The sequence below is a fragment of the Plutella xylostella genome, chromosome 5 (genome assembly GCF_932276165.1).
Source record: "Plutella xylostella chromosome 5, ilPluXylo3.1, whole genome shotgun sequence".
In the NCBI taxonomy this organism is placed as follows: domain Eukaryota; kingdom Metazoa; phylum Arthropoda; class Insecta; order Lepidoptera; family Plutellidae; genus Plutella; species Plutella xylostella.
Genome location: NC_063985.1, coordinates 6,192,100 through 6,207,818, shown reverse-complemented (window position 1 = coordinate 6,207,818; position 15,719 = coordinate 6,192,100). Strand labels below are relative to the sequence as shown.

General features: G+C 40.0%; 1 protein-coding gene across 1 annotated transcript in view; it reads right to left on the bottom strand.

The window, feature by feature from the left end:
- LOC105385684 (C-Maf-inducing protein) overlaps window positions 1-15,719 on the bottom strand; it is a 34,635-nt gene that overhangs the window by 2,718 nt on the left and 16,198 nt on the right. The window contains exons 3-13 of the mRNA XM_038112794.2: window positions 8,655-8,783; window positions 7,683-7,733; window positions 6,246-6,323; window positions 5,972-6,061; window positions 5,373-5,629; window positions 3,550-3,768; window positions 2,996-3,266; window positions 2,736-2,834; window positions 2,315-2,470; window positions 464-619; window positions 25-169 (exon numbers count right to left, since the gene is read on the bottom strand). Coding sequence (XP_037968722.2) covers window positions 25-169; window positions 464-619; window positions 2,315-2,470; window positions 2,736-2,834; window positions 2,996-3,266; window positions 3,550-3,768; window positions 5,373-5,629; window positions 5,972-6,061; window positions 6,246-6,323; window positions 7,683-7,733; window positions 8,655-8,783 — 1,651 coding nt within the window. The remainder of the gene's footprint in view (window positions 1-24; window positions 170-463; window positions 620-2,314; window positions 2,471-2,735; window positions 2,835-2,995; window positions 3,267-3,549; window positions 3,769-5,372; window positions 5,630-5,971; window positions 6,062-6,245; window positions 6,324-7,682; window positions 7,734-8,654; window positions 8,784-15,719) is intronic.

The window sequence follows — 15,719 nt, the reverse complement described above, 5'->3', positions numbered from 1 at the left end:
ATAAAGAATTGGGTAGGTACTCACAGACCAGCGCCTCGATGCCGTCGTCGGTGACGGGCGTCTCGCACAGGTTGAGCACCTGCAGCTGCGGCAGGTGGTCCGCGATGAGGTGCAGGCCGCGGTCGCCGAACTGCGTCGCCCACAGGTTCAGGTAGCGGAGCCCTGGCAACTGGAAGGGGAGGGGAAATGTTTTATAAGGCCAGCTGTTATATACAGAATTTTTCATACTATTTCCGAACCAGCGCTGATAAGCGCTTATCCGGTGAAGGCGAGCGACAGGCACTCGAGGCTGACCAGCGCGCCGCCCTCCAGCAGCGCCGCCACGTCCGCGTCCGTGTTGAGATTAGCCAGTTAGACTACCTTGATAAGATGTTTCGCGCAGTCGCTCGTGACACAAGTGAAGGCGAGCGCGACGGAGAACTTTTGGTAGCGCTAGCCCTTTAGCTGCAGGTATCTACAGTACCTTGATGAGATGTTGCGCGCAGTCACTAGTGACACCGGTGAAGGCGAGCGACAGGCACTCGAGGCTGCCCAGCGCGCCGCCCTCCAGCAGCGCCGCCACGTCTGCGTCGGTGGCGCGCAGTGGCAGTGCTAGCTGCTTGGGACCGCCCTCAGATTGCTGGGGGAGGGACATTGGTTGGAGTTTAAGGAAGAATATGGAATAGGAAAGAGAAAAAAGACGTGTGAACCTATTTACTTCTTAGCGGACCAGCGGGGTAGCTGACCCTAGCTTACGAAAAACTAAGTTTCGGAACCCTGCTGCTCTAAACGTTATCTAGTACGGTGGCCTGCGCCTAAAAGTATACAGGCGAAGTTTTTAAAATAGCGATATCAAGCTCGGGTACACTACATAAATCCGAATTACTTTTTTACGAATATGAAAATAACGATTTTTAAAATTACGAATTTCATAGTTCCGAATAATTCACAATCCCGAATTTCAAGTTTCCGAATAACGAAAATCACGAATAGTTAATAAACGAAATTTCAAACAACATATTTATTAAAATGACGAAAGTCAATTTTCCGAATATTATTATTTCGATGTTTTAAAAGTACGACCTTTTATTATAACGAATTGTTAAAATTACGAATCCCGAAGTTTTAATATTCCGAAAATACAAATTCCCGAATGTATCTTAGTTAACAAGAAATAGTTATTAATAATAGTGTGTTTATTAACAGCATAATCCGTATACAATTTAACAATATTTTTTAAGCTATATTATGTGAAACGCTCCGCTCCGCTTCGCTGCGCTCCGCTTTGTTTTTCGATATCTATGTGCACCTAACACGCTCCTCCTCGCTTTGCTCGTCGTCGCACCTATCTTTAGGTTTTGGGTCTAAGGTTTATAAGACGTTTACGGTTTTTTTGTCAAAATCACGAATTATCACATTTTCGATCGGGATTTGAATTTTTCGTGATTATAATAAATCGGTATTTTATTTTTCGTATGCTTAAGTAATCGTATTTTTTAACGTTCGTGTATTTGACAATCGTAATAACAAATCTTCGTGATTATAATATTTGAAATTATAATTTACGTGATTTTTAGAATTCGGCATTTCAAAAAATCGGTATTGCAATATTTCGTAAATTACATATTCGGTGTTTTCAAATTCGGAAAAAAGTTTTTCGGAATATTTGGGTGTTCCCATCAAGCTCACATGCTGCTCAAGCACATCCACATAAACACCACTGCTACACACATCACACACAACACGTCCCCGGATTTATAACGGATGTAGCTGGTCCCTTCATCAGGGATCGCTATTTTAAAAACTCCGCCTGTATACTTTTAGGCGCAGGCCACCGTACTTACATCTTTAGGCTCCTAAGTTAAATTCATCTATAACTCGCTTTAGCATAGAAACTCTTTTCTATTCTGCTGTGCCGATATACCAACACCTAGAAGATTATCATTTTACAAAAAAATATACAGGGTGTTGCAAAAACGGTATACTAAGCCGAAACCAGCATGTGCAGCATTGTATATCTAAGCCCGAAACTGAAATCAGAATTTCAAAATTCGCGAAAAAAAATGTTCATTCTCCATAGTAAAAAGTCACGTGACCAACTAAGTTTCTATGGAAAATGAATAATGCTGGTTTCGGCTTAGTATACCGTTTTTGCAACACCCTGTATATTTTTTTGTAAAATGATAATCTTCTAGGTGTTGGTATATCGGCACAGCAGAATAGAAAAGAGTTTCTATGCTAAAGCGAGTTATAGATGAATTTAACTTAGGAGCCTAAAGATATACCTAAGCCAACTGATTAAGCCTATCTAACAAGTTTTCTATGTGGTACTCACAAGCCTCGTAAGATGTTGCTGTCGATCGCACAAGTCCGTGAAGTACTTCTGTCCGAGGTCGGTTCCTTGCAGTGTGGCGATGATCTCGAGCTGGGTCTGCTCCCCGCTCGCCACCTCCCACTCCAGCATCAGGCAGAGAGATTCTAGAGCAGCAGGCTGGAAGAACACAACAAAAAGGTTCATAAGTATCCGTAGGGTCGTGGGGAAATAGTGGACCAGAGCGGCACAGGACCGGAAGTTTTGGCGTTCAAATAAAAGAGGCCTATACCCAACAGTGGGCGTAAGAAGGCTGATGATGATGATGAGTGGTCATAAGAAACCACAAAAAAAACAATTGAATCACAAAAAAGGTCCCATGGAGGCCTTGGCCATTAATGGGTTAAATTATAACAATTATATGGAAGGTATTAACGGTACTCACATGCTCCGTTAAGGCGACAACGAGAAAGTCTGGCAACTGCTTGCTCATGCTCTGCAAGAAGCTTTTCCTTTTCAAACAGCAGTTGAGGAGACTTCCGATCTGTAAAAGAAATCGAATTTTAATGGAAATTCCACGTAACTTTAGCTCGCTTTACTTGTCTAAGCGTTAGCACTACTACGTCAGCAGCATTGTTATTGGCTGCTGCATTTTGTGTAGTAAACTGTATTTGATTAATAAAAAAGCTTAAGGAAATCAATTACCATATCGCCCCAAAGCCGGCACAGCTTCTGGTGCGGCAAGGCGAGCTGCGGGTCAGACGGAGCTGTAGCCTTCAGCCAGCAGGGCGGGTTGAGTCTGGCCGCGGGGGCGGGCACCAAGCACGTATGCACGGAGCAGCGGGAGTCCTCGCTGATGGCTCGCAGCACGCCGGCGAGGCGCCGCGCGACCCGCGGGCAGCGCATGGCGCCGGCGCAGACGGGCACTGGCTGCAGGACGCCGCTCACGATCACCAGCCAGTCCTCGTACTCGCACCTGCAAGGAGTTGCCAATGAGGTTGGAGTAAGTTTGAAAGTCGTAATCTGAATGGTTCATAACAAGTCCATAATATCAATAAAGCACAACATATTTACTGTATATTATATTATTATATCGTTCATTTGAATCATTGGATAACTCCTGATTGTTAGGGGGCGGGGGTGAACATTTACTGATGAAACGCTGGAGCTGTGATGAAATGCTGACCATATTATTATAATTTTGATCGTTTGGCTCGTTCAACTATGTTCTTCGTTCTCGTTATCAGACTTCAACTCACATATACTCCAAGATATCCGCGAAGCACAGCACATCGTTCTCCCTATCCGTGCACTGGTGAGGCTTGGGGGACTCCCGGTAGTGGTCATCCAACGCCGCCAGCGCCACCGCGGCCAGGTTGGGCGCCGCGCGCGGGTGCGGGCACGTCGCCTGCCCCCCGTGCGCCACTTCCACGAAGCGACGGATCAGCGATACGCCCGAGCTGTGGGCGCTTAGCGCACTGGAATAAAGGCTTGTATTTAGCTACTTGTATTTTTGCGGTAAATTTGAGAAATGTGGTAGGTAACAACCTGATCACTAGACTAGGTAAGCTATAACCTTGCTAATAAAAATAAGAATCCTATCTCCAATCAAGCTACTTACGCACACAGTTATGCGCGTTTCATTCAACTAGTTGCCATGGCACGTCACGACGAAGAAGAATGTCGAAACGTGTGCGTAAGTATTTCAAATTCAAGTCCCATCGGAGTCGTTATCACGGCGAAATCATCAGTTTTTATAACCGCTGGTGCTTGTTTATTTATAGCATAACGTGCTGATTGACGTCAGTGGCCGCTAAGTGCACTAACAACCTGACACAATTTGTGAGGGATCACAGCCACACTCGCACTGGGTGCTTAACCTCCATTGTTACCGAATGGGGCTAATGGGCTGCGCACACTCTCGTATCAGCGCTGTTTCAAAACGTTACATGATACGGGGCCTTTGTGGTCGCCATTGTCTCCGAGCCCGAGTCTGCTAAAGAATGGCGATGGCCGCGGTGGTAGTAAAATCGATCTTTCGATTCGAACTGTCCCCACATATATTATTATATTACATATTATATATTAGCTACTTATGTATTTCATAGTTAGTAGTAGTCTTTGATTTCATCGCATCACTGAAGTCATCGTGAATTACGAACAAAGATGATAGTCTAAATAAAGGGTCTTAAAAAAGGGGTACATATAGGATAGGCAGTAAGCAGAAAGGGGGTGACTCAGGGCGGCAACTTTCATTCTACGAATTTGAAAAACTAGCGAAAGATTGTTTTATGATATACCTACTTAATTTAATTACCTATGATCTCTTTCCAAGTATTTTTTGCTATTAGTTTTCAAACCTAATCTCTTCGTGGATCGTTATCTTAAAGACATGTTAGTTAGTCATAACTTTAGTGACTCACTCGGAATTGTTTTTATGTGACACGGCGAGAGATGAAAAGAATGACCCAACAGTTCAATTCATTCAGGATTTTCCGTGGACTTATTTTCTCTTATCTTCCCTCTAGCGATTTGTTTTGTCTTAGATATTACGTTGTTCTAAATGGTACACGGTGACTGTATAATTATTATGTAGGTAGGTGCTGGTAGGTAAAGGTATGAGTGACTATTGCTAGTGAATCATAACCAAGACGTCTGCTACGAAAATGTAGGTAAGTAGATAAGCGGGTAGTTACAACAAACTAGGTTAGAAGTACGATAGAGATAGGTAACTCGAACGAAGAACAGTTTCAATATTTCCACATGAAAAATCCAGGCCAACGCCAAGTTGCAGAAAGGATAACTTTCTACTTTATCTGCAAAAGGATGACAGCAATAAAAAAGCTAACTTTCTGCAACTTCAGGGCCAGAGCAGGGGGCCGAACTGAAATCCTTTCCTCTTCATTTTCCCTTTTAACCAAAACATGGTCTGCTGGTCCTAAGCATAGAACAACGCGGAGTCGGGGTCCTAAGTAACATTAACTATTCTGGGAGGAGGCAAATTTTATATGATACGCATTCTCAAGTAGAACCTTTACACATTTCCCCTTATTTTCCCAAAACAGCATAACCAATAACTCACCTAATATAATCTCGAACCAGCCTCCTAGCATTGGGCGCTCTCGCAAAGTCAACATTCCTCGTCAGCACTCTCCTCACAGGCGGCGCGAGGGCAGGCAGCGGCCCCCCACGCCGGCGGCACAGCGGCGCCCCACGCCGGCGGCACAGGCGGGCCAGCAGCGCGCACAGCTCGCCGCCGGCGTGGCGCTCCGCCAGCAGCGGCGCCGCCACGCTGGTCGCCTCCTCCGCCCACTCGTCCCAGTCCACGCTGTCTTGGCGCTGAAGGGATAATGAGAATTTTAAATAGAGAAGTTTCACTTTTTATAGGTGTATGTTATTTTAATAAGATCATAAGGCAGAAGTAGAGGTCAGTACAATTGGAATACGTATTATCTTTCTCTACATTTACCGACCCTTTAGTTTAGACAGTAGCATATGAGGCCTTTATTTGCCTAAGTTTCCTTCATCCAATTTCTCGACGCGATCTTCGTAAAATATTTCCACACTACCACCAGAATATAGGAAGGTGGCATATTCTTGGGCAGTAGATAGTTGCTTCTGTTGCCAGATGAGTGACTACACCTGTACTAGTGTACTCAGAGTGTACTCAGTTGTACTCACATCGGCCAGCAGGTCGGTGAGTATCTGCATGGGCGCGCGCGTCACACTCTCGTCCTGCAGCGGCGTGGTCAGCGCAAAGTCCACCATTTTCTGAAAATACATTCATATGTTTAACCAAAATGTTAAATTAACAAAACTATCATAATTATTAAAAATTAACAAAACTATCATAATATTTATTAACTATTAACTATTTATTTGCGCGGTAGAGATAACATTATTTTTGTACCGAAGCGTTTAACGTTAGTCAAAACGAATATTTGGGTTGACTTACCTTCAATTGATTCATAACTGCATCTTTATCTCGTTTCTCGCAGTCCGTCAGGTAATTTTTATACCTTAACATGTTACGCTGAAAAAAAAAGGTTTTTTATTTACTTTCAAAAGTTACAGACTGTATGATTCGTGGCGTGAAACTATACAAGGCCAGAACGCAGAGGGTGGGACTGCTCACGTATAGTTTCAAATTAAAATGGTGCCATGATTTACTTGAAAGTATACAAGGCCATTACGCACTAATCGCGTATATTTTCAAGTAAGTTTGGCCAAAATTATGGCTTGAAAATATACTGCAGCAGTTACCACTGCGTACTAATCGTGTATATTTTCAAGTGCCACGCGGCAATGCGACCACTTGAAAGTATACGTGATTAGTTACCAGGTAGTAGGTTTTTATAATTAATACCCATAGATAGATAGGGTAGGCTCCCCAAAACTTGATGAAAAATATTTATTTATTTATTTAATACTTTATTGCACAAATATAACATAAGTGTACAAAAGGTGGACTTAATGCTAAAAGCATTTTCTACCAGCCAACCTACATGAGGTCTCTAATAGGTCTATAGAGTAATATACTCACGAGCAATCAATAAGTCGAAGTTGCAAAATGTCAACACCAAATTTATTTTAAGAGCTTACATTATATTCAACCGATAACTACCAATCAAAGGTTGGTTGGTAGAAATTGCTTTTTAGCAATAAGTCCGCCTATGTTTTAAAATGCTTCTGTGTAAAATTTGTTTTATGTGTGCAATAAAGTGTATATAAATAAATAAATTACCAAAACTTTTTCAAACATTTAATATAGAATTTGATCAAAATTTATAATAATATTTTGATGCGCTGTTAATTGTACTTTAATATTTCCGACGGCGTCATTAAGCTAGTCTTTTCCGTTCAGGAGCTATCGCCACTGGAACATTTTCATTGCTCGTGAGTGTAGTAGGTATTACTCTTACTTCATATAAATAATAAGATATTAGTATTCTTACTTGCAAGTATGATTGCTATAAATATCAATTTATCAATCAAATTAGAGCTTGTTCATCTTTATTTAATAACATTCTATAGGTATGGCAGTCAGAATAAGTAAATTGTAGTCATGTGTACATTTACCGAAATAGTTAAGTAAAACAGAATCAGCATGTAGGTATAAATTATATGCGACAAGTACGCCAAACAAGCAATGTGCGTAATAGCAATGTATATTTTCAAGCACGATTCAGTAAATCCCAACTTGAAAGTATACGCGATTAGTACGCACAAATCGTGTATATTTTCAAGGAAAATATTATTTTTTTTCACTTGAAACTATACAGTGCTAGTACACTATGGGTGCGTTCTGGCCTTGTATAGTTTCAAAACACGCTGATTCGTGTGTATTATAAAAGGTTATAAGTACATTCTGTGTAGATTTTAAGAGACTCACCCTCCAGATAATCGAATGATACCACTGGTCTCTCGTATAAGCATCGTTAGCCTGAAAAAAATAATGTTGTTAGTAAAGTAAATATTTTGTTATGATCATAATAGTATTAGGTATAGTTCGGATAACTCTAACAATGAAGGCCTGTTTAAATAGAGTTATCTTATCATTGCCACAGTCACCGGATGCCTGCCTAACCCGTGCCGATTATCGAACCTAACAGCAATTCACAACTATTTACATAGCTAATCATGTAAAGTTTTATTTAAGTATACTTAGGTAATTTATGTGTTTGCTTATAAATTAAGCTCCTGAAAAGTAACACATCGTATCTAACTTCAATATGGGGTTTAATTTAAGTATCCCGTCCCGTCTTTTCTTCTTTATAAGAATTAAGAACAACATTTCTAAGTAAGTAAGTAAAAATCGACATTGATGAATTTTGATTGACTTTGTTCAAATTATGAAAATATGGACATCAACGCAATCACTCATTTCACTCCTCCTGAAATTAATAAGCCTTTCAGTTTTAGCCAAAACCAGGCACCTGACATTAATAACGTAGTCACTCCACTCGTGTCCTGTAACGAGGGATGCGGTCACATCGGAGCCGCAACCCTGGAGTCAGGTTACTGACTAATGATGCTCTTCATAATACCTTATACAGGGAGGATATTTACCAGTGATCGGGGCGAAAGTTTTGTTTGTTAAATCTGTGAGTAATGAGTGTAACGAGTTTTAACCAAGGAATATCTTGCTATTTCTCTAAAGTGACGGGTTTAAAAATTTGAATGACGAGTTAACTCTCTCTCTTTCTCTTCAAAAGTTGTTACTTGTTTGCTCATTTTTAAATCGGAATTAAACATTATCACTAGTTGTTGGATCTCTATTATAGTGTTAACGTACTACGCTGGTGGAGGATACAATTTCTGACTGCACCTTAGTCACCAATTATCTCCTGATGTCGCATATTACCTGCAAGATCAGTGACCCATTGGGCATGACGATCCGCAGACAGAACTTGCCGGCGGTGTCCCAGCGCACGATGCAGAACACCTCCTGCATGCAGCTGTAGAACAGCGGCCGCTCCATCAGGCCCGACGGCTGCAACAATCAGATTTTTTAATTATTTATTTGGGAAAACAGACGGTCTTACATTGTATAGTAGGTACCTAGATATAAGTTCAGTTACTTAAACCTTAAACATAATACCCACAGCGTTATACACAGATAGATATATATACAAGTACCTATAAAATATTACTTAGATATTATTACTTAGATTTATAGTTACGCAGGGTACATTCTTCATGTCATTGTATTAAGTAGGCTCCACTAATGGATGAAATTCAGTCAAATAAACCGCTTTAGACGAAAGTGGGCGAGAGATGAAGTCCAAAACTGAAAACAAATAGATTTCAGTCAGGAAAAAGAAACTTCGACTGGGACGAGGGGATTCTAAAAGTGGAACCCATTTTCAAGGACTTACGACGCCAACTATCGCCATCACTGCTTCATGAGGATTTAGACTGGGATTCATTAATCTCAGCCGAAACACCAAATTCACAATTTGCGTGGAAATTATAATGTCGTGTCGTGCTGCTATCATTAATTACTATAAGTACTGTACCTTCTATAGGATACTACTTTGGTGCACCCAACGTGAACATCAACTAATTACACAAACACGCTCATATTTCAAAACTGATTTGTTTTTAAACATAAGTTGTATGAATTTGAAGAATTTGTTATTGTTATTGTAGCACCAGATGGTAAATAACAATGTAAATACTACATTCTTCTTAAAATATGCGGTAGATGTTTGATACGGTGGTCTGCATGCTAAATACTTAGGCGAATTAAGTACTTAGGCACTTACTAAACATACTTACCTATCACCTATTTATATTTTGGTCCAACAGAGTAAACTGATAAAGATTTGAAATAAAAATAGTTTTGCTATGAGCAGGCAGTTCCCAATGGACAGAGTTCAGTTGAGGGCCGCAGCCAGGGAAATTGGGTCAATAAACCTGTTGAATGGGCCGTTGTGGGCAATAGCTTCATACATATTAATACCGCGAACGCGGTTTCAAATATCGATCGATTGCTGCCATACCACCTTTCCTATTATACAGATTCGACGTCATTAATCTGTAATTTTGGTATCAGTTTCGTAATATTATTATGACCTAGCCTACTTAATCTAGCGATACCTGACCTAAGTTCTTGTTATGATTTGGAAGTAAATTTCCTTTGTTTATCCAAATACCTGCTTCTATGCGCATGCTGCATTGGCTGAGTACAAAGTGCAGGTTGGTGACGTAGCGGCGAGGGCGGGCGGGGCGCGGGGCGGGGGCAATGCCCTACGCGGCCCGGCAGCGCTCGGCAGTGACGTCATAGTTGCCCCATCCGTGACCCGCTTCAGGAGATCCATTCTACTAAACATTTTAACTGATACCGGAACTTGTATAATCTTCGTCAGGAGAAAAGTGGGTCACCGTTATATGAGATGGCGTGTTAAAGTTTTCTGCCCTAAAGACGGAAATCTAATCTCTCGTCACGATTTTCAGTGGAAAGTAGCCATTTATAAGTTAATCATACTCTCTATAAAGTGTGGTTCGTTATCGTATCGCACGAGTCACATGTGTGACCAAAGAGTAATAAACTTGAAATGTGTGACGGCAATAGGCAAGTTACGCAAACTCGTGACTGTTGCATTAGGTATCAGCAGACATTGAGAAACACTGGCTAGTCCGTAGTCCCTTTAGAATTATTTATAGAGAAATAGTTAGTACCTATCAGTATTAAAGTGCCTTACATTTTATTGTGTAAAAATTAAAAACCTAATAGTACTTATATTATAAAAACACAAGAAGAATTATATTGACAGAAAAACTGCGTGAATTCGACGAGAATGGTTTAAAATTTCCAAATTTTCTATGGGCGTTTTCTTTTATGGACTTGTTGTAGAGGTGGGCATTATCCTATTGAATTGCGACTAATTACCGGACTCGGGTCCTGCAGCTGGCTTACGTCACAGTGTTCCCGCCCCGCGTATTATTACATTACCGACCAACTCGTAAAGGAATCCGCTGATTGTATTTATGGAAGGGGCCGGATTATTTTGGTGTTTCCGACAATGTTCTCGGATGCAGTGCGGCGTAGCACACTAGTGTGACGTCTTTACTCGCACTCGATCTTTTATTTTAGAGCTTCTATCCTATTTTCGGGGATGTTAATGCTTGCAATTTCTCAAATAGAACCTTCGCTTCCTAAGTTTGATTCACTTAGCATTACGCTGCCACTGCCACTGGTACACTGTGGGTTGATGGGTTCGCGCTTGGCGTTCGAAAGCTTTTGTTGGAGCTTTTTAAACAAAGAATCCTCAGCGTTAATAGTTGACCATAATTTAGGTACATTTGGTAAGTACTTACCTACTTACATATATAATTATAACAGATGAGAATACATTTATATACTTATATCTAAATTATCTATTATCTAACGAAAATAACCATAGTAACTTTGAATAAAAATGGTTTCTAATTAACTATCTCTACATTGCACTCATTGGAAATCAGCAAAAAATATCGTACCGATTCATGGGATAAGAAACTATTGATAGATGACATTCTGACGTCAGCAGCGACCCTTGCACAACCCGTATCACATTACCTTCTATTGATAAGGTTCATTAAAACGTTTTCCTGTATACAGTGTATACTGTATACTACGAGAGTACCTACGCAGATAATTGAGCTTGGGGCAGGTTGCGCAAAGCTTCGTGCGTCACTTGGTGCCATTACCTGACTATCGAGAGCTTAGATTTACAATATACGAAAAAAATGGTGTGTGTCACGTACAAAAACAAAGCAATACAGTACGTTTTTGGTTAACTGTCAAACCGTTTTATCATAGAATAACAAGTACTTACAGAGTCGTGAGCACAAGTTTCGATCCTCCGTTAACGTTGCGTATCGTCAACTGTCAGTCAAAATGTAAGGCAAAGTTAGTTCCAAAAGTGACATTTGTTTTTTCCATATGTTAGGTGGAATTTCACCAAACGCTAAACGTATTTAGTAGCCTGTCATACGTCTGTCAGTTAGTACAAAATGTATTTAAAATTTGATTTACATACGTTTAGCGTTTGGTAAAAGTGACCCTTCGTGTAGATTCGAAAATAGTATCGAATCCTATGCTCGGGGCTCAGTAGTGTTTTATAGGCTTGGGCAAAAAATATCGATATATCAAAATATCGATATTTTTTCAGAAAAATATCGATATAAATCAGCGATATTTTTTCCCGCGATATATCAACTTTCGATATTTATTTTTAGGTATCAAAATCGATATATTTTTTAAAGCTCTGCTGTCTGCTCATGCGTCACACCATATCTTTGACCAATCTGATTTCTTAAATTTTTGTTGTGTTGATGATGTTGTTTTTTTCTTGGCTTTATGTACTTATTTTTTAATAATAAAACTGATGTCAAAACAGCCAGATGTGTATTTGCTTTAAAATTTTTACAGATAATTGCTTATTGCGCAGAAAATATCGATATATCAACATATCGATATTTTTTTGTCAATTATTATCGATATATTTTAAAAATATCGATACGATATATATCGATATTTTTTCCCCATTTGCCCATCCCTAGTGTTTTATGTCCAACCTAATGACAAACATTGTACCCAATCTTCTAACCGAACTAATTTAAAATAAGAGCTCAGTGGCAGAAGTGGGGTGTTACTTGTCGTTACGTTTCTTTTGCACTGACACTCCATCTACTTCGTACCTATATTGTTAATCTAAGGGCGAGAGCGTCGAGAATCGAGATGGAGAGCGCGAGTGATGTTCGTTCAACAGACTGTCTCCTTTTAAGGGCGTTCCTCAGTCTTTATAAATGAGATTGATTTAATTGCTGTGCTCCGCGGAGCGTGGAAATAAAGTAAACACTCGGCCCAATAAATAGTCGTCAATATTCATGAAGTTGGACGAAAGAAAATGGAAAAGCTTTTATATTGTGGTCTCTGGTGAGAGAGTAGTGGAGCTGCCATAATCGGCTTAGAGCTTTTTCAAATAATGTTCCACGAAGATGTTTATTGAAATAAGTACTTATTCGTACTATAAACAATATCTACTTACTTGTTTTCTAATGGAATATGAAAATATTATGAGGAAAGTAAGGACTTAATGTTCTTACTCGTAAATTAAAAATAGTTAAGACTCTTATTTATTTTTTTGCTTTTATGTTTTTATCTCTATAGGATGATGAAAGCATTATTTATATTACTTTCTATGTAATACTTACGCAGGTACCTACCTATACCCTACACTACAGTGTTGTAGTTGCCCATAATAAGTACCTACTTAAGTAAAAGTAAGTACCTAAGTATACTTATTAAAAGTACTTAATAAAACTAATATTAATATAAGGGAAGTTTCATTAAGTACTTACATAATGTTGAGCAGTTAGTTATAAGTTTTAAAAATGAAGGGCGTGGCTTTCATAACTTCAAATGTACATAAGTACATTATTCATCTTGATCAGCCCAGCAGTCCGCTGCTGGACGTAGGTTAATAATACTTAACCTTACCTAACCTATCTCTACTCCATTTTACTATTTAGTTACTTACGTAATACGTATAGAATTATACATTCACTACCCACAACGTGCATCTCAGAACTCTAAGCTTAATGGACCAACACAAAGGAGCTCAAGTCCGATCGATATGAAATGGACGGTAGTGTATAAGTCCCTGTATATCTAAGTATACAACCAATCGTACATACGTAGTTATAATTTCTGTGCTATGTTTAGTCTGCAGTGCGGTTGACCCGTGACCCGTGACATTCGGAGAGCGTTGGCGAGTCTGCCGAGTGAATGGTCTACATCTGCAGCTCAGAGTGCCCTTTGAGTGACCCCGGGGTGCTGCGTCGTATACGTTCGTAGTAGTTCATTTCATATCGTACATCAATCTTGAATGCAACGCTTGTTAGCTATGCTTACTGCGAAAAGCAATTATTTAAGTGGTATAAAAGCAATCAATATTGAAAATTTGTTAAAAGGACTTTGCGTTAAAACTTAAGTAAGTAATCGTAGTATTACTTCAGTTTTCACGCTTTTGCATCTGCACGTGATTCAAGTGAAGTCAGTATACTCATTAATGCAGAGGGTTTATTCACTGTGTCAGCTAAAGAGTTCTGTGAAATTCAAAAGAAACTGAGCTTTTTTATTACTAATACACTCATATTGCCTGATGGCCATACTCGGCAGATTTCCTCTCTCAAAAGAAGCCTCACACGTAGCTTTGTACTCTGTCCTCGGCCTTTCGAGCTTCGTACAGTCTCTACAGGCTACCTTAGCCGTCTTTACCGGTGCAACATAACATGACCACCCCAAAAATCATAAAACGAACTGTCAGTTTAAGGTAAGCCTCCACCTTACGGCATCGTACTCGACGGACGCATAGCATTCAGTATTCTTTGTATATAAATTCATACAAAAAGTGCGTCCACTTCATCCGTATTTCCATACATTTAGTTACGACAATCCGTTTGGTGCGATACATACCGATAAGTGGACCTTTACAAAAGGCGTGCAAGTGTCATCGTATACTATACTTACTTCATTAATATGATTATGAAAATAATGCTACCGATAAGATTCGCAGAGCAACGGAAATGACGATAATATTGAGTTACTTATCTTCTCTTAGAGTAGGTAAGTACTTATCTGAACAAAAACGCAGATGCAAAGTCGCGAATCAAAATAAACTGATAAAATATTTTGGAGGTCGAACGGAGAGAACAAAACATACGTTTGATGCCTATCAGCTCTCGCACACATCCACATCACGGAGGAGACACTCAATCCATTTATTAAATTAAATTAGACATAAGTTTAAGTAAGTATTACTTAAATTAAAAAAGTAACAGCACTCTCGTACGTTTATACCATAGATAATGTTACTAAAATTATCGAGGGTAGGTACTTAATCCAAGAGGATCACACCTTTTACATGAATTTGCGTTCCGCTTACTAGCTACTAACTACACTTTATCCACTTGGAAGCTTGTAAAAGTATTCTAAGCATGCAAATTTGAACACAGGTGCACCCACGCAAACTCCTTGGCACGTCGAGAGTATAGTTATTCCACGAGAGGCTGACACGCGATGACGTCAGAACTCCGCCGTCGCTCATGCAGGGAGCTCATCCATATTTATTATTTGCCTACATTGTTCCCAGCCACTGAATGAACTAGAGGCAGGTACTTCGTGATTGAGCCGTTTTCAAGGATAAACTGTGCGTTGCAGGTTTTATTCATGAGTAGCTTGATGGGTTTGTTTCAGACTGAATTTCAGATTTCAGTGCACCTGACCTTGGTTCGATACCTGGTCCTATGTATACATTTAAATGATCTGTGTCTAGGTAGGAGGTACCTATATTGAACACGTCGAAAACTCTCAACATTTCCAACGATCCGACGTATCTTAGTTAAAGTTGGCAGGCGGAGACGCCGGCGCCCCCTGGCGACGCTCCAGCGCCAGGTAGATAACAACCGCTGGAAAGCCTTATTGGAGGCCTGTCACGAAGATGTAGCCCCTAATGGCATGTAAATAGCGCCTCTTATGCAACGTAGGAGTCCACTGAACGAGGCCGTACGCTATAAAGCCGAGCTAGCCTCTTTATTTGTGGGTTGCTCTATTTTTACCCCGCGCCCGACGCCGACTTTCATCATAACAAAAATTAAAACACGTGTACCTCGTGTACATATTTTATTTTACGAAATTGTAAAGAAGTTGCTTTTTGTTGGTCAACTGGGGAAACTTCGCTTTTATGGATTCTGTTTGACGTAGTCCTGAAAACTTTTGAAAATGTTGAAAAACTTTCCTATGTTGCCAAAAGGGTAACTCGTAAAGATAATCACGACGGCTACTTTTTATCTATACCCAATAACTACTTCCTTTTATGCCGTACACACTTATACGTACCTATCTATAGTGGCAGTTGACAAATATGTGTGTAGTAAG